Here is a 24,699-nt window from a genome sequence, read left to right on the forward strand (position 1 = left end):
GGCCCCTCAGCGACCCTCCCCTCACCCTCCCGTTGGCTTTCCCGTGGTTTCGTCCGAGGGGAAATGCGGCACTTGTTCGACGCTCCCTGACGCCCGATGACAGCCGCCCGCCCTCCGAAGGCGCCGATTGGGCGAGTGGGATCCGAGGGCGGTGATTGGTGGGCGCCGGCGGAAGCGAGTTGGCGGTGAGGGGGGGGGGGGCAAGATGGCGGTGGTGGAAGTGGAGGTAGTGGGGGCGCCGCTGGAGCCCGGCGCCGATGAGGTGAGTCGCCGGCGGGGAAGCTGCGCGGGGAGGATGAGGAGGAGGAGGAGGAGGGAGGCTGGTCCCCTCTCCCCAACAGCCCTGCAAGGCAGGCCTCTCGCCGAGCCCCCGCTCTCCTCACACCTGGGCAGAGCCTCCAACGCCAGGCAGAGTCTACCTGAGGCAGCCGACTCTATGGGAGGGGCTTCCTCTTAAACAGACCCCCGATCTCCTGGCCAGGCGCCCCTGGAGAGGCCCCGGGCGCCTCTTGAGCGCGTTTGTCCCGCTGATGGTCCAGATCAAAGGCTCCTGCGCTCTTGTGGCGGGGAGTCCCGCAGTCCCTGCTAAGGATGAAGCTACCAAGGGTCCATTGTGGTGTCTCTCCAGCGTGACAGCTTGAAGAGGGCTTGGAATTCAACTTCCAAGCGTTCCCCAGCCAGCAAAGCCTCCAAACTAAGATTTGCCCGGGCTCTTGTGTCGGGGAGTTCCGCAGTCTCTGCTAAGGGATGAAGCTACCAAGGATCCATTATAGTGTCTCTCCAACATGACAGCTTGAAGAGGGCTGGACTTCAACTTCCAAGCGTTCCCCAGCCAGCAAAACTATCCCAATCCTAACTTCAGGGGCTCTTGTGGCGGGGAGTCCCACAGTCCCTGCCAAGGGTCTCTACTGCAGTCTCTCTCCAGCTTGAGAGCTTGAAGAAGGCTTGGACTTCAACTCCCAGAATCCCCCAGTCTGGAGAATCCTGGGAGTTGAAGTCCAAGCCCTCTTCAAGCTCTCAAAGCTTGAGAACCGCTGTCCTTGTAGGATTCTCACCTGGTGCATCCCCGCCTGCCGGCAGAATTCATTTCCCAGCCTGACCTGAAGCCAGGACCTAGGCAGGAGCTCCAGGGAGAATGTGGATGGTCTCCTTTCTGCCTCCCCTTCCTCGTCCGGCGTAGAAAAGGCGACGTTCCCCCCCTCCATCTCTCCTGCCCTTTTTGAAAGAGGCAAGAGGGACGGCGGAGTTTGAGCCGGTCTCAGTGTCGGGGTGCGTTTATCTGCCGTGCGGTTTACAGATTTAGGTCGGCCCCCGACTTACGATTGAGCCCCAGATTTCTGTTGCTAAGTGAGACAGTTGTTGAGTGAGTTTTGCCCCTTTTTAATGATGCTCTTTGCTACAGTGGTTGAAGGAGGGAGTGGGCTAGAACAGTGTTTCTCAACCTTAGCAACTTGAAGATGTCTGGACTTCAACTCCCAGAATTCCCCAGCCAGCGAATGCTGGCTGGGGAATTCTGGGAGTTGAAGTCCAGACATCTTCAAGTTGCCAAGGTTGAGAAACACTGTCCTAGACACTTCAAATGTTCCTCAATCCTTGCATAGGAAGGAATTTTATGCAGACTTTCATATTCTAGGTCAGTGTTTCTCAACCTTGGCAACTTGAAGATGTCTGGACTTCAACTCCCAGAATTCCCCAGCCAGCAAATGCCAAGGTTGAGAAACACTGTCCTAGACACTTCAAATGTTCCTCAATCCTTGCATAGGAAGGAATTTATGCAGACTTTCATATTCTAGATCAGTGGACATCTTCAAGTTGCCAAGGTTGAGAAACACTGGGCTAAAAGACCCCCAAGGCTCTTCCCAGCCTTGTCTCCAAACACCTGTGAAAACTCTTGCTCTGTTAGGTGGAGAAAATGTTGAAAGCCAAGGATTGTTGGATGTTTGGATGTTTATTATACTTGTATGCCGGCTAACAAACAAATGGGGAAGGGGAAAATACAAAAAAAAGCGAACAAGACAAAAACAGATACAAAAAACAGATTAAAAACTACACAACAATCACAACAATCCAAGTGGGGCTGGGAACTCATCAGCCCCAGGCCTGCCGGAACAGCCAGGTCTTGATGGCTTTTCGGAAAGCCAGAAGGGTGGTGAGGGTCCAGATCTCCACGGGGAGATCCTTCCAGAGGGCCGGAGCAGCCACAGAGAAGACCCTCCCCCGGGGGGGGGTCACAATTGTGTAGCAACAATTGTGAGGTTTCTTTCTAGCCTCCTGTCCTGCCTCTTAAGAGGAGGAGACGCTCTTCCCTCCAGTCACCCGAAGCTGCTCAGCCAATGGCTGAGGTGTGTTTTACACACCTTTGTAAACCTCCAGAGGATGACTCACCCACACACCTGGCCCTCCTCTCCTGTAAGAGGGTGCCGGTGAAATCCTCCCCAGCCATTGCATCCCCCCCTTAAGAGATGCAAAACAGTTTCTTAGCATAGAATGATAGAATAACACTGTTGGAAGGGGACCTTGGAGGTCCTCTAGTCCAGCCCCCCGCTCAAGCAGACAAGCGGCTCTCCAATCTCTTCTTAAAAGCCTCCTTTTGTGACAGCCGAGGAGGTTTTGATTCGCTGGGCCTCCAGCTACAATAAGAGTCGATTAGCTTTCGTCAATAAAAGAAAGATTTGAAGTTTGATTTGGGATCTGTGACTCGGCACCAGAAGGGCAAAAGTCGGACTCTTGCTGGCTCCTCCTGTGCCGGAAACCACCTTTGTGCTAGGCAGGTGTCGCTGGGGCTTATCTCTGAGCAGGTGCCACTGGGGAAACCCTCGGACTGCCAGTTTTCAGTTTTACTTATCTATTTACTTATGTAGAGGTAGTCCTTGACTTACAACAGTTCATTTAGCGACCGAAGTTACAACTGGGAAAAAACAACAACTCGTGACCATTCTTCACACTTACGACCGTTGTAGCACGCCCACAGACACATGATCAAAATTCAGACGCTTGGAACCGACTCACATTTACGACGGGCGCAGTGTTCCAGATTCATGCGATCCCCTTTTGCGAATTCCTGACAAGCCAAGTCAGTGGGGGAAGCCAGATCCACTTAACGACCGTGTTGCTAACTGCAGTGATTCACTTAACTGTCGTGGCAAGCAAGGTCGTAAAGTGGAACCAAACTCACTCAACGACTCTCACTTAGCAACAGGCATTTTAGGCTCCATGGTGGTGGTGAGCATTTGTCTCCACATTTGTTATTTCTACAAACAATTCAAGGCGGTGATGAGCGTATCGAAGGCCCCTTCCCTCTTCTATCTGTTGATCTTATATCTATGAGATATATCTTATATCAGTGTTTCTCAACCTTGGCCACTTGAAGATGTCCGGACTTCAACTCCCAGAATTCCCCAGCCAGCATTCGCTGGCTGGGGAATTCTGGGAGTTGAAGTCCGGACGTCTTCAAGTGGCCAAGGTTGAGAAACACTGCCTTACAGGTACTTCCTGACTCAGCTAGGTAACATCACCAGTGCTAGAAGGGAGGGGGGGTTGCAGACCAAGGGAGGAGGAAGAGATTTAAGTGGGGGGGGGGGTGTCCTTGATGCTCTCTGCACTTGGCTGTTTTCTTGCAGACGTCTCCTGACCCAACTAGGGAACATCTTCAGCACTGAGGGAGGTTATAACTAGTTGGATCACAAAACTTCCACAAGAAAACCACCAAGTGCAGAGAACTCCACAGCGTCATTCTTGTTGTCCTTGTCCTCCCTCTCCACAAACCCCGTCTCCTTCTGACACTGATGAAGTTATCTAGTTGGGTCACGAAATGTTTGCAAATTAAATTAATTAAATTAAATTAAACAACCCCACCAAGCTCACTCCGAGAACTCAATTTGTGAGCAAAGTCCCCCGTTTCATTCCCATTGTCCTGTCGGAGGAGAGGAAGCTTCTCGGGTGGGAAGAGAAACGTCTTCAGAGAAAAAACAGGAGGTCCAGTTGCCTCCTGAAAAAGCACCTTGGGGAGGACGGAGGGTCTCCACAGGCCCCCAGTTCAAATGATTGCAGAAGTTGGAAAGCACAGATTTTCTTCCCCGGCCCAAAGAATTCACTGCCCCCCCCTTTCAGTCCAGCCTCTCTTTCTGTCACACCTGTACCTGCCAGGGGTGTGCTGCTGTTGGCTGTCACAAATTGGGGAGGGGGGGGAGGAAGCCCTGGCAGGCCGAATGATTTTGCCCCCCGTGATCCTCAAGGCGGAGGGTGCAGTAGGGAGATGTGTTGGTTTCAAAGATGCCCTTGTGCTAAAAAGGAGCCCATTGATCCCAGATGTGAACTGCTGGCCCTTCTCAGTGTGAGGGAGGTGAAAGGCCACTCCGTCCCTCATCCTGGACCTCTGCCTGCCGACCCCCTGCTCCGTGTCTCATGGGGAGGTTAGGATAGCTGCCCACTTCCCCCCCCCCACCCTCGCCCTTCAGAAGAGGGGAGCGTCTCTGGCCTTCCAGCGAAACGCTGAGCAGTCGCCTTCCGAGGAGGAGGAGGAGGTGGTGGCCTTCCCAGTGGTGGCTTTCCTTGGGCCTGCTGTCCAGGCGCAGGAGAGGGGCCTCAGCTGCTCAGTGGTCCCTGCGGAGGCCAGGAGTTGTGCCACCTCACAATGCGGGTGGAATGCCGCCCTTGGGGAGTTCTGGGATCCGAAGGGATTTGAAGGTTGCCCAGCATTTCGCTCAGAGGAGCCACAGGAGGCGCCCTGGGCCGCTCTAATGGCTGCCCTGCAGGTGAGCGAGGTGGGGGGTGGGGGGCAGGTCCACAGCTATCCTAAAATCCACAGCACCCCATTAAGCCCCCCCCCCTCCCGCCCAGGGGAGGTTCTGGGCACGTCTTGTTCTGTGAATATAACCCTGGTGGTTGTTTCTGGAGGCTGGCAGAGCCAAAGGGACTCTGGGAGGCTGAGAGGGCAGGGCCTCCTCCCTCCCTTGGGTGCTCTCTCTCCTTCTCTCTCTCTCCTTCTCTGCAGGTTGACCTGTCACACCTGGACCCGGACGAGAGATGGAGGTGAGTGCAAGGCTGGCTGGCTCCCTCCAGGACGCCTGTCTGGCTGGGGCAGCAGCCGCCTGCGGGGAAACGTCTGAGTGAGCTCATCTTGCAAGACCCCCCTCCAGCACACTGATGATCTCTCTCTCTCTTTAGAGAGAGGGTTTGGGATAGATGGCCTTGTGGGTGCCCCGACCCTGTACTGGGGCTGCGCTATTCAGCCTGTGGATTGTCAGGGATTGGAAGGCCTGCCTTTCCTTCCCTCCTTTCTGGGCTTAAGGAAGATTGGCTGATGTTGTTTGCTTCCCAGAGTTCGTTCCTTTTTTCCTTCCTCTTTCCTTCTTTCCTCCCTCCTTCCTTCTTTCCTTCCTTCTTTCCTTCCTTCCTCCTTCCCTCCTTCCTCCTTCTTTCCCTTTCCTTCCTTCCTTCTTTCCTTCCTCCTTCTTTCCTTCCTTCCTTCCTCCTTCCCCCTTCCCTCCTTCCTCCTTCCGTCTTTCCCTTTCCTTCCTTCCTTCTTTCCTCCCTTCCTCCTTCCTTCTTTCCCTTTCCTTCCTTCCTTCCTTCTTTCCTTCCTCCTTCCTTCCTTCCTTCTTTCCTTTCTTCCTTTCCTTCCTTCTTTCCTTCCTTCCTTTCCTTCCTTCCTCCTTCCTTCCTTCCTTTCTTCCTTTCCTTCCTTCCCTCTTTCCTTCCTTCCCATCTTCCTTCCTTCCTTCCTTCCTTCCTTCCTTCTCCTTCCTTCCTTCCTTCCTTCCTTCCTTCCCTCTTTCTCTCTCTGTCTCTCTCTCTAAACTGTCCTTCTCCTTCAAAGAGGGACTCTGGGTAGTATGCAATATAATCAAGATATGAAGTATAAAATTTATACAATTAATTTCAGATTTTAAAAAAATGAAAATGAAGTTTCATTGTCCAGTCACACCCCCTCTTCCCCTTGCGTGGTTCTGGCTCCCTCTCTGGGGTCTCGAGAGGCCGTTGAGGTGTGAGCTCCGCAGCCAGGCGGACAGGGGGGGCCGGCCGCATGGGGGGCTGGTGAGTTGGCCGGGGCGGCTGCTGTGCGAGAGGCTGACCTGCCTGCCTGGCTCTCGTTCCAGGATCGAGCATGCCCGGATGCACGCCAAGCACCGGGGCCACGAGGCCATGCACGCCGAGATGGTCCTCATCCTGATTGCCACGTTGGTGGTCGCCCAGCTGCTCCTGGTCCAGTGGAAACAGAGGCACCCTCGCTCCTACAACGTAAGCCAGCTCCTCCCGGGGCCCAAGAATGGAGAGTCTCTGGGCTCCTCCGGGGTCTCTCAACCGGCTGCTTTCTTTGCAGACCTTTCCCCACCCAACTAGGGAGCATCATCAGTGCTGGCGGGAAGTGGGGTTTGTGGAGGAGGAGGTGGAGGAGGACTGTGGGGTCCTTGGTGCTCTCTGCAAGCAAGTTATCTGAACATAAGCCAAGAGCAAATCCCCCCTTCCTTCTAGCACTGATGATGTTCCCTAGTTGGGTCCTGAAATGTCTGCAAGAAAGCCCTTAAAAGAGCACCAAGGACCCCCCCCTTCCTCCTCCTCCTTCTCCAGCACTGATGATGTTATCTACTCTGCAAGAAGACCACCAACTTCAGAGAGCACACAAGGCCCCCTCAATCTTCCCCCTCCTCCCCACAAACCCCTCTCCCTTCTAGCACTGACGGTGTTCTCTAGTTGGGTCCTGAAACGCCTGCCAGGAAAATCACCGCACTCAGCCAGGAGCTCACAGTTCAATCCTGAGCTGTAAATATTCTCTGTCAGGTAATGAGGAATTAATAGCTGCCAACTGGTGTAAGGTTGTAAGCTGTAGGCTGGGGCAATGAGGATGAACAGTAAGCCTTACAAGCGGTTGGATGCTGGGCTCCTTTGCTAGGGTTCCTCCAGGATCGCCTGAAGGCTTTGGGGGAGGAAGGGACAGGCCTTGAGATGCAGTTCCCCCGGGGAGATTCCAAGCTGCCCCTCTCCTAATCCCACCCCCCTTTCTCATTGCAGATGGTGACCCTCTTCCAGATGTGGGTGGTCCCCCTCTACTTCACTGTCAAGCTGCACTGGTGGCGATTCCTGGGCATCTGGGTTTTCTTCTCGGCCGTCACGGCTTTCGTTACCTTCCGAGCCACCCGGAAGCCCCTGGTCCAGACCACCCCCAGGTGAGCCGGAGGGAAGTGGGCTCCTTGGGGCGGGCAGAGGCCTTGGGAGGCTGGTGGGGCAGGGGGGGGTCTTCTGCCGACGGGGCCAGTGGCACCTGAGCCCTTTTCCTCTCTTGGCTGGGCCCAGTTCGGTGTTTTTAACTCCGCTTCCGCTAATATCTCAGCAGCAGGTCCATTGTGGTCGTAAGTGGAGGACCACCTGGACGCTTATTTCATCAGATTTGAAGATCCTGAACTTTACACTCTTGAGGGTTGGTTTTGAAGGCCTTTCTCCAACTTCAGTCTTTGCTGAGAAACGGCAGTTTCCAGCTGGATTTATTTTGTTTCAGACGGCCAATGACAGATGCCTATTCCTTTTCACGGGGTATTTTTTGGAATATAAATCACACCTTTTTCCCCCCCAAAAATGAGGGTGAAAATCTGGGTCGTCTTATACACTGAATACAGCATTTTTGGCCTCCCAAAACCCCACCTTGTGCATCTCATTTTTGTGAAAAATGGGCCCATTTTTAGCCTCCCAAACCCCCCACGGGTCACATTTTGCCCTCCCCGGCCCCAGCAGCACTTTGCAGGCCTTTCAAACTCTCTGCATGCCCATTTTTCACAAAAAACAGGGCCTGCAGAGGGTTTGGGAGGCCTGCAGAGACTCCTGGGGGCCAGGGAGGGCAAAAACCTTTAAAAAGAAATTTATCTTCAAAATCTTGGTGCGTCTTATACTCCAGCGGTCTTATAGTCCAAAGAATATGGTATGTAGCTTTTTTGGGGCTATAATGCCATGGATTTCTTTCAAAGAGGAAAGCCGAAAGAGGCCCTGATGGAGAGCTGTGGGCCTGGCACATTTTCCCTTCTGCTCCCTACATCCAGGTTGGTCTACAAGTGGTTTCTCCTCATCTACAAGATCAGCTACGCCATAGGCATCGTGGGCTACATGGCGTCATGTTCACCCTCTTCGGCCTTAATTTATTATTCAGGTGAGAAGAAAAATCCACCTCCCACCCTCCCTCCCTCCCTCTCACACACACAGAGAGACTTCAAATGCGGTGTGGGAGGAGGAGGACTGGGGGGGGTCCTTGGTGGTCTCACACCCAGATTGTTTCCTTGCAGATGTTTCATTACCAAACCAGGGAACCTCATCAGTGCTAGAAGGGGATTTGTGAAGAGGAGGAGGGTTGGGGGGGGGGGCTTTGATGTTCTCTGAGCCTGGCTGTTTTCCTGCAGTGTTTGTTACCCAAATAGGTAACATCATCAGTGCTACCACTAGTTTAATAATGGCAACTTGCAGCATGGAGAACTGGGGGACGTCTAGAGGACCCCTGGGCCCCAAAGGGCTGCTCAGGCCCAGTGGGGCTTCTTGTAGCCAAATAGCTGGAGCCCCAGGCAGGGCTTCTTAGAGTCCTGGGTTCGATGCCTCCCTAACGCCAGTTTGAAAGCTGCGCTCCCAGCTCAGATGTTGAGGCCGGCCGTGGGGTGGGAGGGGTCCACTCAGCAGCCACCACAGAGGTTTCTAAAGTCTCTCCCCCCCCCCCCCCAATGTCAGAATTAAACCGGAAGACGGCATGGACTTTGGGATCTCCCTGCTGTTCTACGGCCTCTACTACGGAGTCCTGGAACGGGACTTTGCGGAGATGTGTGCGGATTACATGGCCTCCACCATTGGGGTAAGAGCCTCAAAGGGGGAGGAAGAGGGAGGGGTGGGGAGGAGGCTTCCCTGTCCCTTGAGACCCCCCCCTCCCCTCTGCCCAGCCAGAGCTCTCCTCCTGCCCCCTCCTCGGTCCTTTTGCCCCACCCTGCCCCCACTCCAGAGGTGCCTGGCCTGGGAATCTCCTCCTCCGCCAGATGTTCCCTTGAGGCTGGACCAAGTTTCAACCCCTTTAAGCCCTTTAGGACTTCGACTCCCAGAATCCCCCAGCCAGCTATGAGGAAGGAAGGAAGGAAGGAAGGAAGGAAGGAGGGAAGGAAGGAAGGAAGGAAGGAAGGAAGGAAGGAGAGATGAAGAAGGAAGGAAGAGAGAAGAAAGAGGGGGAGGAGGATGAAAGGGGGGAATGGGAAAAGGGAGGGAAGGAAGGAGAGAAAGGGAGGAAGGACTGATAGGGAGAAGAGAAGGAAGGGAAGGAAGAAAAAAATGTAAGAAGAAAGAAAGGAGGAGAAGGAGAAAGGAAGGAAGGCTGCTGGCTGAGGAATTTGGGGGTTGTAGTCCAGCTGACCTTAAGTGGCCGAGGCTGCTGATCTAAGGAGCGCAGAGGGACTTTGGCCACTAGGTGGCGCTCTTGCTATTCCTCCTTTCCCGTGTGGGTGGGGCAGGGTCCCTGCTGGGCATTTGGGGGCAAGGCCTGGAGGTGCCTCGCATTGGCATTGGCATTGGGGGGGGGGAGCTGAAAGGGGTGGGTCCTGGGCCCCTTTGGTCCCTTGGGGAAGGGGGGGTGGGGCAGACCCAGGAGCCCCCCCCCCATATCACCCTCCCTCCCCCGCGGCAGTTCTACAGCGCCTGCGGGATGCCCACCAAGCACCTCTCGGAGAGCGTCTGTGCCGTCTGTGGGCAGCCGATCTTCGTGGACGTCAACGAGGAAGGGATCATCGAGAACACCTACCGGCTCTCCTGCAACCACGTGTATCCTTCCACGGGGCACCACGCTTGGCTACTGACTCACACTTCGACGGTGAGGGGTGCGGGGTGGGTGGGGGCCTGGTGGCAGGAGGGGGGTGGCTTTGAGGGGCTGCGGTTGTCTTCATACACCCTCCCCCCCCCCAAGCACACGCACACACAGGCATCCACGTGGCCAAAATGAGACGCTTGGCTACTGACTCAAACTTACGACGGTCGCAGGGTCCTTGGAATCACGTCATCCCTTTGGCGACATTCTGACCAGCAAAGGGTCACTAAATGAACTGTCATAAGTCGAGGACTCCCCGTAATGTCCCTGTCCGTCCTCTCGGCTGGGGCTCCTGATTTGGGATCTTTCCCACCCAGATGCCTGGAGAGTAGGGACTTGTAGTCCCCCAGCCTGACCTCTGAGGGGGTTTGTGGCAGGCAGGGGAGGCTGGGCCCTCGTCCGAGGGTCACCCCAAGCCCGGAATCCCCCCCCCAACTGCCGGGGGGTCAGCCTGCTCCTGGGAATTCGCAGCCCAGCCGCCCTGCAAGGGAGGGGCATGGGAAGGGAGGCCCAGCCTAGATTCCCGTCCTCCCCCAGGGCTGCCCTCCTGCCTGGGACCCATGGGCCTCTGCCGAGCAGTGGCGGCCCAGGTGGAGGGGATCCAGTTGCAGCTCACTTGCAGGCCGCCTCGCTCTCCAGCCTCCTCTCCTCCTCCTCTCTGGGGGCCAAATCTATAAGCCCCCCCCCCTTCCTCTGAGAGCCTGAGCGGAGGGGGCCCCGTTTGGGTCTGGCTGGAACTGGTCCTCCCAGTCAGGAGGCCTCCATTGGGGGGGGGGCATGTTGTAGTTCTTTGCTTCATTGGTCGTGATGGGGGGTCCTTGGGGGGTCTCTGGGCTTAGTTGTTTCCGGACAGGCGTTTCATGACCCAACTAGGCAACTTCACCAGTGCTAACAGTAAGGATCAGGCAATGCAGCCAAGTCCAGATTGCACCAAGGACCCCGTAGTCCCCTCCTCCCCCTCCTCCTCCACAACCCCCCCCCTTCCTTTCCAGCACTGATGATGTTCCCTAGTTGGGCATTGAGACGTCTGCAAGGAAAGAAGGCAGCTCCCCCCCCCCCCTTCAGCCCTGGGCTTCAGCTCTTCTTTTCCGTCGGCTTCTGGCTTCTGTCCAGCCCACCCCCGTTTGTTCCTTGACCGTCCGTCCGTCCAGCTTTCACGAGTTCTGCATCCGGGGCTGGTGCATTGTGGGGAAGAAGGAGACCTGTCCCTACTGCAAGGAGAAAGTGGACCTCAAGCGGATGTTCAGCAACCCGTATCCTTCCTCTCTCGCCATTACAACAACCCCCAGGGCTGGACTAGATGCTCTCCGTGCCCCTCCCAGCCCTTATTCTCTCTCTCTTGCTGGCCTTGAGCCTGGCAGCTGGGTAGCCTCCCTTCAGAGCGTTTCCCCGCAGGGCTGAGCCCCAGGGGTCCCGTGGCCTCCCTGCCCCTGCAGCCCCAGTGGACGAAGGACCACGGTGGGAGGTTGCTGGCCCCGAGTCCCAGAGCCACGGGATGGGATGCTGGCCTCTTGAGCCCCTGGGGGCTCCCCTTACCTGAGACCTGGGCATTTCCCTCCCCCACACACACCCCTCCTGCCCCTCGGCTGCCCCCCTCCGTCCCACTGGCCGGCTTCCCTTTTCTTTCCAGCCCCCAGGACAGTCCCGGCTTCTCCGGTGGCCCCTGGGGAAAGGAATAGCCCACCCCGTTTAAGGCGTGGTGGCTCAGTGGCTGAAACCAGGGCTCCCCGGCCCTTCAGCCGCCCAGAAGCCGGGCGCAGAAGTGGCAGCTGAGCACGGACATCATGCAGCCTCTGTGCGTGGGCCACCGTCTGCACGGCCTCCCCTCTACCCCCCTCCAAAGCCGGAGCGCTTGGGGACCTCTGACCTAAAGGACCCCGGAAGAGGCCTGCCCTGGGGCGGTTCGAGTCCTGCCACTGCGTCATGGGGTGAGTTCCTGTCGCGGGCCTCGTCTCCTGCCAACCTCGCAGTTCCCCTTCCGTGCCAATGGATAAATAGGCAACTCCTTCGGGGGGGAGAGAGCAGCGTTCCTGTGTTTTGCCGCACGCAGGGAAGGTTGTAGGGAAGGTTGTTGAGAAGGTGGTGGCCTTTCAACTCCGACGGACCTTGGATGAAGCAGACTGTCTGGATCCCTTTCAGTCGGGGTTCAGGCCTGGTTACTCCACCGAAACTACTTTGGTCGCGCTGACCGATGATCTCTGGCAGGCCAGGGATAGAGGACATTCCTCTATCCTGGTGCTTCTTGACCTCTCAGCGGCCTTCGATACCATCGACCATGCGTATCCTTCTGCGAGGACTGGGGGAGGTGGGGGGGGGGAGGCACCGTTCTTCGGTGGTTCTCCTCCTACCTCTCGGACAGGTCGCAGTCGGTGTTGGTTGGAGGACAGAGGTTGACCCCTAGGCCCCTCAAATATGGGGTGCCGCAGGGTTCGGTCCTGTCCCCCCTCCTATTTAACATCTACATGAAGCCCCTGGGTGAGATCATTCGTCGGCACGGGATACAGAGCCGAGGTGGCGCAGTGGTTAAATGCAGCACTGCAGGCTACTTCAGCTGATTGCTAGTTCTGCAGTTCGGCTGTTCAAATCTCACCGGCTCAGGGTTGACTCAGCCTTCCATCCTTCCGAGGTGGGTATAAAATGAGGACCCGGATTGTGGTTGGGGGCAATATGCTGACTCTGTAAACCGCTTAGAGAGGGCCGAAAGCCCTACGAAGCGGTATATAAGTCTAACTGCTATTGCTATTGCTATCAAATATCACCAATGTGCAGACAATACCCAGTTGTATCTGTCCACCCCGCGAAGCGGTGGAAGTGATGTGCCAGTGCCTGGAGGCTGTCAGGGTCTGGATGGGAGCGAACAAGCTTGCACTCAATCCCGACAAGACCGAGTGGCTATTGATGCTCCCTCCCAAGGATGGTCCAGACATTCCACCTCTTAGCCTGGGGGGTGAAATCTTACACCCGTCAGAGGGTCCGCAACTTGGGTGTCCCCTGGATTCTAATTACTAATTACTCTGGTCTTGCTGGCCCCCTTCAGGCAGCGGAGACGGGCACCGGCCTTAACATCAGCTACGAGGAGGAGCAAGTAAGCCCCCCCCCCAGCATCTCCTTTATTTCTACTCCACCTTAACTCCGCCTTGCAGCTGGGAGCGGCCGCATGTGATGTACGGACAGCTGCTGGACTGGCTGCGCTACCTGGTGGCCTGGCAGCCGGTCATCATCGGACTGGTGCAAGGGATTAACTATATTTTGGGGCTGGAGTAGCCCCCCCCCCCCGTTCCTGCCCCGGAGCCCGGACTCCCCTGGGGAGCCAAGGAGGCCTTGGGAGACCCCCGGGAGCAGCCTTCTCGGCCACTTGACCTCTCAGGACTATGGCCTCCGGCCCAGAGCTGCTGCTCCACAGCCCCAGACGGACTCTGCACACGAGGAGCCACCCCACCCCACCCACCAAGGCCGGCTTCTGCTGCTCGTAGGAGGGGGGGGGTCTCTTTCTCCTTCCTTTTTTTAACCAGAAAGAAAAGAATTATTTTAACAGCCTCTGGAAAAATCTTTTTATTCCTGATGCAAAAGGAAATGGATGCCCCCCTCCCCACTGATGGCCCCCTGGTCTCACCCCTTTGGGCCAGGCCTGGAGGCCCCCGGCCCACCTTCCCCTCGGCCGCTTCTGGCGGGGGTCGAGCTGGGCAGCCCCCATGCCCTGTTCCCCAGCCCCACTCTCTGACGCCAACCCAGAGGGTCCTCTCGACCACGTTGACCGAACCCCAAGTCTGGATTCCCTCCGTTTCTCCTGCCCCCGATGGGCCTTCGGCAGGAGGGGCCCCACCCTGGATTTTGGGGGAGAAGCCCCTCCGCCTCCCTCCCTCTCCTCTTCAGACGTCGCTTGCCGATGGTTCCCAGTCAAAGACTTTCCTTGCCTGCCCAGTTCGGCCGGCCAGGCTTTGGAAGGAGCAGCTGAGAAATGTGGGCAGCCGTCGTCTTTCTTCAACCTGCCAGATTGAGGGGTTCAGGGGCGCATCGGCTCCTCTCCCTCCGCTTCGCCTGGGAGGAAGCAGCACTGCCACGTTCATCCCAGCGTCGCTGAGAAGTCCTGCTGAGAACCTGTGGATTGCTGGGTGGCCTCCCATCCTCACCCCTGTCTAGTTATTTTTAGGGTTTGGCATGCGGCGTCCGGTTCAATGCGGGGAAGGAGGGTGAGGCCGGGGGCTGCTTTGGCACCTTTTAACCCCAGGGGACGGGTGGAAACTGCTAGGGTGGCACTTGACGCAGGGGGAGAGCAGGTCGCTCCCATCGCCTGGGACCCCTGCCCAGCCTCCCTCGCACCTGGGTCTGGATCGGGGAGGTGGGCATTGCGTAGGGCTCCTCTCCCCTAGCCCCAGGTGAGGGGAGGCGAGGTGCCAAGTCGGGCCAGACCCCTCTTGCCAGGGGCTGGCCTCATCCTGTGGAGGGCAGGATCCAGGGTCTCCCCGCCCCCCTCCTCCTCTGCCGAAGCACCAGGTGCCTCTCAAAGGGAGGGGGGCTCTGGCTTCCCTCCACAGGGCACGGGCTATGTCTCTGCCACTGGGTGGGTCTCGCTTGGGGGCATCAGCCCGTCGGGGGTCCTTGGCAGCTGCTCGCAGCCTCCCCCCCCCATCCCAACGAGATGTGGATGACCAGAACACTCACGCACACACGCAGGTGTCTGTGGAAGCATCGAAGGCAGCCTTCCCCCACCTGTGCAACGGCTGCCAACGGGGGACTCACCTGTGGAGAAACCCTTAGAAACCTCAGAGCGTGGATAGATTTTTTCTCCCCCCCTCCCCACTTTTAAAAAAACGTGTAATAAATTCTGCTAAATTGCTTTTCCTGTTGTTTTTGCCACAGCCTGGGGGTCATTGTTGCTTTGGAAAATTGTGCTTCTTTATTCAATTTATCTCCCCCCCACCCAACCTCCGCTAAGGGTTAGGAAAACGAAAGGAGGAGAGGCAGGGAATTAGTCTTGGGGGGCAAAACAAATGTGGAAATCCGTTTGGGATTTCAGAAAAGTTTTGAGGTCTTTATAGGCCTCGGTTGGAGGGAGCTCGTGAGGGCTTTGGACGGGGATTTTTGCAAAGAGGCTTAAATAGAGTTGGAATCAAATGTTTCTCGATGCACAGCTGGCTTGGGAATTCTGGGAGCCGAAGTCCGCGTGTCTTTAAAAGTTGTCGACCTTGAGAAAACACGAGTTGAATCCCTCTTGGCAGACTTTGCAGAGAGCTTTCCTCTTTGCTCCCAAAGCAAAGTTTATTGAGTTTAAATTCCTCTTTATTTGAGGCAGTTGCTGATCATTTCCATCACTCAAAATAGCCCTCCGCTTCTATAAACAGGAGATGAGGCCGACCAGTTTGGGGCGAGAACTCAAGGTTGAAGGCAACAAATGCAAGCTCTTGGGGCGCTTTGTGAATGGCCCCTTGGTGGGAGTGGGGGAGACCGAGAGGCGAACATAGGGGAAAAGAGGGGAGACCCAAAGGATGGAGAGCTTGGGGGTGGGGGGGGCAACCTTGATTCCCAGATCTTTTTTGCCAACAAAACAAGGCAATAAACACGAAAATTAAAATTGTCCCTGTGCTTCAACAATCCTCTAGACCAGTGTTTCTCAACCTTGGCCACTTGAAGATGGGGAAGTGTCTAGGACAGTGTTTCTCAACCTTGTCAACTTGAAGATGTCCGGACTTCAACTCCCAGAATTCCCCAGCCAGCGAATGCTGGCTGGGGAATTCTGGGAGTTGAAGTCCGGACATCTTCAAGTTGACAAGGTTGAGAACACTCTAGACCCCCAGCCTGATTCTTCTGCCTGAACTGATCTATTTTCCTTCCTTCCTTCGTTCCTTCCTTCCTTCCTTCCTTCCTCTCTCTTCTTTTAATTCGTTCATTCTTTTTCATTCATTCCCTCAATTTCTGTAGCTTTCCATCTCAACCCAGTGATTTGGGGAAGAGGAGGGAAGAAATCAACCGTCGGAATGAAAATAGAAGGAAATCTTTTGGAAATGGTCTTTGGGACTGAATATATTAAAGGGCTCTTTGGAAGGAAATAAATATAAGTAGTCTTCTATTTACGATTCGTTTAGTGGCCGAAGATACCGGAAAAAAGTGACATGACTGTTTTTCACACGACCATTTGAGCATCTCCATAATCGTGTGATCAAAATTCAGATCCTTGGCAACTGGCATGTACTTAAAATGGTTGCAGCATCCGGGGGGGTGGGGTGGTCACGTGATCCACATTTGTAGCTGGGGGATTCTGGGAGCTGAAGTCCACAAATCTTCATGTTGCCAAATTTGGAGACCCCCCCGACTAAGAGGTTGCACGAGTCCAGATTTTGGAAACTCCAATTTGACACCTAACTTATTTGAAACCAAAATCTGAGAAACTTACTTGCAGGTTTTAAGATTTCTTGATTTGCACAAGTTGTGTTTCAGGTTACGTGTCCCAATCCAGCTCAGAAAAGTTGCTGAGACCCTAGAAAACGTGCAGACAAGAGCCAGTAAGAGGAGAGGTTAGTCCAGGGATCCCCAAACTTGGCAACGTTAAGCCTTGTAGACTTCAATTCCTAGAATTCTGCAGCCCCTGGACTACAACAGTGTTTCTCAACCTTGGCGACTTTAAGTCCCGTGGACTTCAACTCCCAGAATTCCCCCAGCCAGCATAGCTGGCTGGGGGAATTCTGGGAGTTGAAGTCCACGGGACTTAAAGTCGCCAAGGTTGAGAAACACTGGACTAGAAGGCCTGGTGACTAGATTGTCTGATGAATGGTTAAGGAGGCTACATATGGATAGGCTCTCAGAAAAATACCAGCAGCAACATGATATCAGTACTCTGGTATTTGAGGGGCTGCCCCACAGAAGAGGGGGTCCACCTATTCACCAAGGCACCAGAAGGCAGGAGGAGAAGCAATGGATGGAAACTAACCAAGGAGAGAAGCCACCTGGAATTCAGGAGAAACTTCCAGACGGTGAGGACAATTCACCTGTGGAACAGAAGTTGCCTCCAGAAGTTGTGGCTGCTCCTCCATCCCTGGAGGTTTTCAAGAAGAGACTGGACAGCCGTTTGCCTGAAACGGTACACGGTCTCCTGCTTGAGCAGGGGGTTGGACTAGATGATCTCCAAGGTCCCTTCCATCCCTAAGATTCTATGTTTTATGTTCATGATCGTCCCACCGTTTGTTTACTGCCAATTTCTCAACCTGGGAAGGGCACGGAATGGCCCCCAGCTCTGCACGCAACGGTTGGGCAAGCGTTAAAGCCAACTAAATCTTCCTCTGCAAGAGGCCAGGAGGCATTTCCGGACTCCACTTTTGCACGTTTTTAATTGGCATTTTAAAAAAAATGCAATACAAACGTTGGGATGTGACGATTAGCACTGATTATGATTGCAGGAAAACTGAGCATTACTGAATTTGAGAACTAAAGGTTCAAGTGCTTTCACATTTTTAACTTCATCGAAGAGAGTTGGAAGTTAACTCATCCCCTTATTTCCCCCCCCCCCCTGATTCTTTTGCACCTTCCTCTCTCGGCTCTTTTCCTGTTTTTATATTTTATCTTTTGTAGAAATTCAGCAAAGCATATTAAAGAAAAACTGAGCTAAGCACTTCAGCTTTCTGATAACTGGTATGAGCGTCCCTCTCTCTCTGTCTCTGTGTGTTTGTGTGGGTGTATGCAAAATGAGGTGTGCGTAAAGGGTTTGGTTTCAGGGAACTGGCTCTCAGAAGGCCTAACCCCACTTTCCTTCAGTATTACAGGCAGTCCTCCACTTACAACAGTTCATTTAGCGACTGTTCACAGTTAACAACAGCACCGAAAACAGTGCCAGTATCCATGAGTAGCTGTTCTATTAAGATCTGGGCGGAGATTGGGTCTCCCAGAAGGAAAATACCTCCTGTCTCGAGTTCCGACGTCTCCATTCTGGTGGCAGCAGCGGGGTTGGGACTGGCTGGGAGTTGTAGTCCCTGAAGGCGCCTGCCTGGAGGCCTCCGATCCCCTCTGCCTGTTTGCACCCAGTGGGGCTTGGCTCGTCCCTCTCCAGGGGGCAGTTCCAGGAAAAGCAGATGAATTCTCCGATTCAGAGCAGCCCTAAACTTCCCGTTGGGGCTGGCACCTTCCTCTACTGAAAGGGGCCCAGAGCTAACCACTAGGCCTCCTGCAAGCAGAGAGCATGCCTCGTTTTCTGATACGGTTGGGAGCGCCTGCTGTGCCCCCCCCCTTTTTCTCGTCTTCCGAAGGAGGAGCAGCACCACTTCGCTCAGGCAGAAGCCGTGGAGGCTCTGGGCAGCCAGAGGTCTTTTTCTAGGAAGACGGGGAAACGGGGGCTGCCCGGCCTCTGGCCGCCTTCTGAAGGAGCGGAAGCAGCACGTCCAGCACGAGGGAGGCAGGGAGGTGGGGCCAAAGAGTTTGTACACACTTCTCTTTGTGTTCATGCGCGCACCGAGAGAGGGAGCTGCAGGCAACAAACTCCAGGAATTTATGGACATGCATAAATAAATAGGGAGGGAGGGAAGGACAGATGGATGGACAAATGGGATGAATGGATGGATGGATGGACAGACGGATGGAGGAATCAGTGGATGGATGGATGGACAGATAGGGGGTGGAGGGATGGACAGATAGGTGGGTGGATTAATGGGGGGGATCAACGGATGGATAAATGGACAGATGGGGGATGGAGGGATGGGTGGGCGGATGGGATGGGGCGATGAATGGTGGAGAGATGGGTGGGTGGGTAGATGGATGGATGGATGGATGGATGGATGAACAGATGGATGCTCTCCTCAGCTCATAAACTCCATAACAAAACAATCAAAAGGCAGCCACAGCTCCATGACAGCCGAGCCTGGCTTTCCTTGCCCCCCAGGTCCATGGGGCAGGGACCGCCTTCCCAGAGAGTCCCAAAGGAAACAAGGACCAGCTTCGTTCAAGATGCTCCATTCAGTTCGGACTGAACGGTGGAGGATGGAAGGATTTATAGGCCTTGCAGTCCTCTGGACGTTAGCGCTCCCTCTGAGAGTCCTTGGGGGTCTCTCTGTGCCCCGGGGTCACCTGGATATTGTCAGTGGGCGTGGCACGACAAAACCGCGCTCGACTAAAGCGCACCCAATTAAACCGCGTCGCTGACGTCATCAACAGGGCGACAACAGCCAGCGCGGAGAAAGAAGGGCGCTTTAAATAGCGCTTTGAAAGCAAGCGGATTCAACTTAAGGTAAGGGTTAGCTTTAGGGTTATCTTTAGGGTTAGATTAAGGGTTAGGTTTAGGGTTAGGTTTAGGATTAGGTTTAGGGGGGGTTAGGTTTAGGTTTAGGGGTTAATTTTAGCTTTAGCGTTTACAGCGTGCTTCTGTCTCCGTGCTGTTGTCGCCCTGTGACGACGTCAGCTACGCGGTTTCGTCGAGCGCGCTTTAGTCGAACGTGGTTTTGTGGTGGAACCATCAATGGGTGTAGAACCTTCTTGAAAGTGCTGAAAGGACGGAGCAGTTGGATCTCAATAAACTCTTGGATGAGAAGCGAAATGCTTTCAAGGGGAAAAAAACCCAGTTGCCTTTTGGAAAAAACCACCGCTGGGACAAAGATGACCTGGATGGTTGGGAAACCCCTCGGACCTCTGCGCAGGACTGGCGGATGAGCAGCGCGGCTGATGAGTGACACACTCGCTGGAAGTGCGTTAAGAGCAGTCAAGGCAACCAGCACTGTTTATTTTTAATGTTTGTGCTTTGAACTTTAAGAGGATCGTCTAGAAAATAACAAGTGGGCCGGAACATGTGAATATGACTTCTCCAAAACTGAGTGAATAACAACAAACACTCGGGCGCGCACAGCCATGCGATGAGCTGTTAGGAAACTGGAAGCGCCTGTGGTGCCTCGCTCAACCAAGCGAAGGGAATCCCCAGCTGAGAAGGAAGAGCTCCAGGGAGAACTTCCACTCAGGACCCCCACCCACCCCTCTCCTGGGTTGCCCCCAGGCTGCTCCAAAGTGGCCAGCAACAGGCTCCCAGTTGCCAGAGCATTGATGGGCTCTCCCCTGGCGGCCCTTCTCAGAAAAGATAACGTAGGAATGGCTTACTCTAGGAAAGAGAAGTCAGAAGAACAGAGTTCGAAGGGACTTCAGACAATGTTCCCTCTAATTTTTTTCCAGTGTGTGCGGAAAAGTATAGTGTTTGAGCGGCACATTTTCATGCCTGAGCACCTGAATTTTTTTTCACAGATGTCACCTAAGACAACAACGAAATCAGTGTTATTTGAAACTCAAAGTTATGTTTATTCAAGGTACCCGCTTAATTAAAAGTGTTATATAATATCAGTATCACTTAACAACGGTCCTGCTTAGCAACCAAAATGTTGGCTCAGAAAGTCTGGCATTTGAAGCATGCAAGTGTTAAAGCTGCCAAGTTACAAGACCGTCTTCAGAGGTCTTCTAGTCCACCCCCTGCTCAAGCAGGAGACCCTAGACCAGGGGTCTCCAACCTTGGCCACTTTAAGACTTGTGGACTTCAACTCCCAGCGTTGCTGGCTGAGGATCTCTGGCCAAGGTTGGAGACCCCTGGCCTAGACCATTCCAGACAAGGGACTGTCCAGGCTCTTCTTAAGCACCTCCAGGGATGGAGCTCTCACCATTTCTGAAGGCAATCTCCGTTCCACTGATTCATTGTTCTGTTAATTTCTACTTAATTCCAGTCTTGTTTCTTGTTTCGTTTCCATCGGTTGCTCCTTGTCCTGCCTTCGGTTGCTTTGGAGAATAGGTGGACCCCTTCTTCTTTGGGGCAGCCCCTCAAATACTGGAAGGCTGCTACCACGGCCTTCTTTTCCTTCAATTAGACCCAATTCCTGCCCGGCTTATTTCTAGGTGCTGTTTATTTCTCCCTGCTGGTTTATGGCCGATGTGCCTGAGTGGCTCTCAGAAATTCTCTCGCATTTCAGGTCTTGGTTTGGCCCGGGATGCTCTCAGTTCCCCAGTTGAAAGGATGGTTGAGTCTGTCCACGTGTTGTGCAACCGAGGAGTTTTCATTATGTCTCCTAACTGCTAGTAGTTGGTGCTCATAGCCGCTACTAGCACTGAGGTTCCCAAGTTAGATCATGGAGCGTCTGCAAGAAACCAGCTCAGAGATCACCAAGGACCCCACAGCCCTCCTCCTCCTCTCTGCCTAGGGTTGCAAGGGAATCGCTGTGGTTATTAAGTGAGTAACATGGTTGTAAAGTGAATCTGGCTTCCCCACTGACTTCACTTGTCCGAAGGTCACAAAAAGGGGGCCACGTGACGCCAGGGACCCTGGCACAGTCAGAGGTACATGCCAGTTGCTAAGCCTCTGGTTTTTAATCACGTGACCGCAATCACGTGCTGCAGTGATCCTAAGGGTGAAAAAACAGTGCCAGAGTAACTTCAAACAGTCACACCTCAAACGGATGGTTGAATGGGGGTGGGGGGGTCTTGCGCGTTGCAATGGGCTGGACTAGATGACCTTTCAACCTTGATTCAGCGAAGATGCCCAGAACAGCTTCGATCGATTGGTTCCTAGAACAGAGCGAGGTTTACCCAGATGATCGGTTTCCCTTCTAAAGCTTGAGAAACGGCTCATTTCAGGAGATGTGAGTCAGCAGAAGCCCTTGGTCAGGTCAGAGCAGAAATGAATTGACTCAAAAGGAAGAAGGATTGGCACCTCTCTCCTCGCTGGGCTGCTCTGAGACATTCTCAGAATGAGTGACGCATTGTCATCTGTTGACTTTCTGTGGGCATATTAGAGAGAATTCACATTAAAAGAGCTGCGGTAACTGGGGAAAAAACACCAGCAGTCAGAGCAAGACTCCCTTCACAAAATATTATGGGTTCAGTTGACCTTTGCAACACAACGTGTTTGTGTCATAAAAAACCTGCTGATGAGATCTCTAGATCAGGATTTCCATGATCTCATAAATGGTATTTCTTGTAAGCCGCCCAGAGTTACGTGAGATTGAGGTGAGCAGCATGTAAATGGAATAAAAGTAATACTAATATTGTAGCTCAGGGCTGGAACTCTCTGAGCTGGGTGGTTTTCTTGCAGACGTTTCCTGACCCAACTGTGCGAACTCATCAATGCTATCATCGTCATCATTGGCGCTGATCATGTTCTCTGGTTGGGTCATAAAACGTTTGCAAGAAAACCACCTGGGACCAAGAAATAAAGATCCTGAGACCCTAGAAAGTGGGCAGAGATGAGCCCCAAAGGGGTCTGAAGGCTAAACCAGGCCACGGACGGCTGAGGGACCTGGGAATATCGAGCCTAATGAAGGGAAGGCTTGAGAGGGTGACATGAGAGCAGCCTTCCAATATTTGAGGGTCTTCTGCAAAGAAGAGGGGGGTCAACCTGTTCTCCAAAGCCCCCGAAGGCAGGCCAAGAAGCAACGGATGGAACAAGGAGAGAAGCAACACAGAACTAAGGAGAAACTTCCGAACAGGGAGGACAGTTAACCAGTGGAACAGCTTGCCACCAGAAGTGGTGGAGGTTTTGAAGAAGAGACCCGGAGAGCCATTTGTCCTGCCTCAGGCAGCCGTAGTCACTAGATGACCTCAAAGGTCCCTTTCAACCCTCGGCGTCTATGAAATAAATACGTTTTTCCTGCCGTGTTTTTTCCAGGGTGACTCAGTCCTCCCTTCTCCCTCTCTGAGCTGTTTCTGAAACCGAAAGCAGAAGCTGCACTCGCCTTTTGCTTTGGAAAATACAAATAATGTGTTCCTGGAAAGAAAACAGAGCCTTCTCTTGAAGCAACTCACCCATCAGCAGTAAACGGATCCCTCTACGGAGAAAACGTAGAGACTCCCTTGCCAAACCTTCTCTACCTGAAGATCTGAGCCTCAAATCTCTCCTGATGACTGCCACCTTGTGGCCATCTGGAGTTTGGCAGCCCGGCAATGCCGATTCTACGCCAAATCATAATAGCCCGCAACCTTAAGACTTGTGGACTTCAACTCCCAGAGTTCCTCAGCCAGCTTTGGCTGAGGAACTCTGGGAGTTGAAGCCCACAAGTCCTAAAGTTGGCAAGGTTCGAGACCCCTGCTCAGAAGGGCAAAATGGCATCCTTTCCAAAACAAAACATGTATGTCCCATTCAAAGTCCCAGTGGCACTGGAAAAAAATGGATTTACAGCCAATCCTCACACTTACGACCACTGCACCTTTCCCGTGGTCGCGGGATCAAAATGGCAATGACACACATTTAGGACAGGGGTGGGACCCTGGGGTCACGTGACCTCCCTTTGTGACCTTCCCAGCCAGTTTCCGACAAGCAAAGTCACGGGAGGAAGCTGGAGCTGTTTAATGACCATGTGATTCACTTAACAGCCATGGCAGGAAGGGTAATGAAATCAGGCCCGATTCACTGAACAGCTGTACTGCTTAGCAATGGACCTTTGGGGAGGAATAGCTGTAATTCAATAGAAAATGGGCTGATTCAGCCTCGGGGTTCAACCTCCTCCCCCTCGGAAATGGGTGGGTGGGATGCCCCTGCTCGGAGAACAATAACCTCCTCTTTCCTTTGCCCTGCAAGGAGAATTTGCACCCACAGCCTAGTGGGGAGGGCTCATCCAAGAGACCTCTGCAAAAACAGAGCTCAGAGGGATCAGGATCGGAATCAGAATAGAGCTGGAAGGGCCCTTGGAGGTCTTCTAGTCCAACCCCCTGCCTAGGCAGGAAACCCTATACAGTTCCAGGCAAATGGCTATCCAGCATCTTCTTAAAGACTTCCAGTATTGGGCCATACACAACTTCTGGAGGCAGCTTCTGTTCCACTGATTAGTTGTTCTAACTGTCAGGAAATTCCTCCTCAGTTCTAAGTTGCTTCTCTCCTTGATTAGTTTCCACCCATTGCTTCTTGTTCTAACCTCAGGGGCTTTGGAGAATAGTCTGACTCCCTCTTCTTTGGGGCAACCCCTGAGATATTGGAAGATGCTATCCTGTCTCCCCTGGTCCTTCTTTTCATTCAACTAGACATCCCCAGTTCCTGCAACCGTTCCTCCTATGTCTCCAGGCCAGTGTTGGCGAACTTTTCAGCACTGAGTACCGAAATGGGGGCGCCCGTGTGCTGGAAACCAGAGAGCAGCCTCCTGGTGTGCAGGTGTGCGCTGGGAAGGTGACCTTCTGGATTCCGGTGCGTGCATGTGCACCGGCCACCTGGTCTTCCGGTTACTGGAGCACATGTGTGCATGAAGACCAGCTGGCAGCTGTTCATGCATGCACCGGAACCCAGATCATCATCTTCCCAGCGTGTGCATGCGGCCCGGGCGGCTGCTCTTCCGATTCCCGGGGCTCCTCAACACAAAGTACCAGCTGGCTGGCATGTCGAACCCGGAAGAGCATTGAGCGATGATCCGTGTGCCCAGAGAGACTCCCGTGTGCCATCGGTTCCCCATCACGGCTGCAGCCTTTCCCCCCTCAGTTGCTCTTCTCTGCACTTTCTCCAAAGTCTCAACGTTTTTCCCTGTAACCTGCTGACCAAAACTGGAGGAGGAGGAGGAGGAGGAGGAGGCCCCTTGGAACCACCTTCATTTCTCCAGGTTCAAATCCAGCTGGCAGACTTTCCCCTCCAGTTTCTGGCCAACGGGCACCTTTCCCGAAAGGCTGGTGGGTTTTGTTTCCTTTGGCCTTGCGGGCCTTGGCGTTTCTCACGTCCCTGGCAGGAGCCCCACGGCTGGGAATTCAGCCACTTTCATCCGAACCGTGACACAACACCCCACCCATTCCACCAAGGAAGTGAACATGAATGGCTGCGGGGGCCGCTTTCCCGTCAGGGTGGATGAGCTGCCAAGGCGCGTCATGTTAATCAGACCAAGATGTAATGGCACAGAGCGTAATTCCATGAACTGGAGGTTGTTTCCGTGTTGGGACCTTGGGAGGACGAGGGGAGGGCTCTG

The 24,699-nt window shown here is 54.0% G+C and overlaps 1 protein-coding gene and 1 long non-coding RNA gene across 2 annotated transcripts; one reads left to right on the forward strand and one right to left on the reverse strand.

Moving 5' to 3' along the window:
* The first annotated feature begins 192 nt into the window (after positions 1-192).
* Positions 193-13,172, forward strand: LOC116510527 (RING finger protein 121-like). Its single transcript, XM_032220125.1, is given in 10 exon segments — positions 193-262; positions 4,994-5,031; positions 6,099-6,240; positions 7,012-7,166; positions 8,031-8,098; positions 8,101-8,137; positions 8,704-8,824; positions 9,641-9,774; positions 10,969-11,070; positions 12,961-13,172. Coding segments are annotated over 10 exon segments (975 nt in total). The 5' UTR covers positions 193-205; the 3' UTR covers positions 13,082-13,172.
* A 2,936-nt stretch (positions 13,173-16,108) lies between these two features.
* Positions 16,109-17,925, reverse strand: LOC116510822. Its single transcript, XR_004255669.1, has 2 exons — positions 17,706-17,925; positions 16,109-16,292 (listed from the first exon to the last, which is right to left on the reverse strand). It is a non-coding gene; the product is annotated as an uncharacterized LOC116510822 (long non-coding RNA).
* Positions 17,926-24,699: the final 6,774 nt, after the last annotated feature.

The sequence above is a fragment of the Thamnophis elegans genome, chromosome 6, assembly GCF_009769535.1.
Source record: "Thamnophis elegans isolate rThaEle1 chromosome 6, rThaEle1.pri, whole genome shotgun sequence".
Classification (NCBI taxonomy): Eukaryota; Metazoa; Chordata; class Lepidosauria; order Squamata; family Colubridae; genus Thamnophis; species Thamnophis elegans.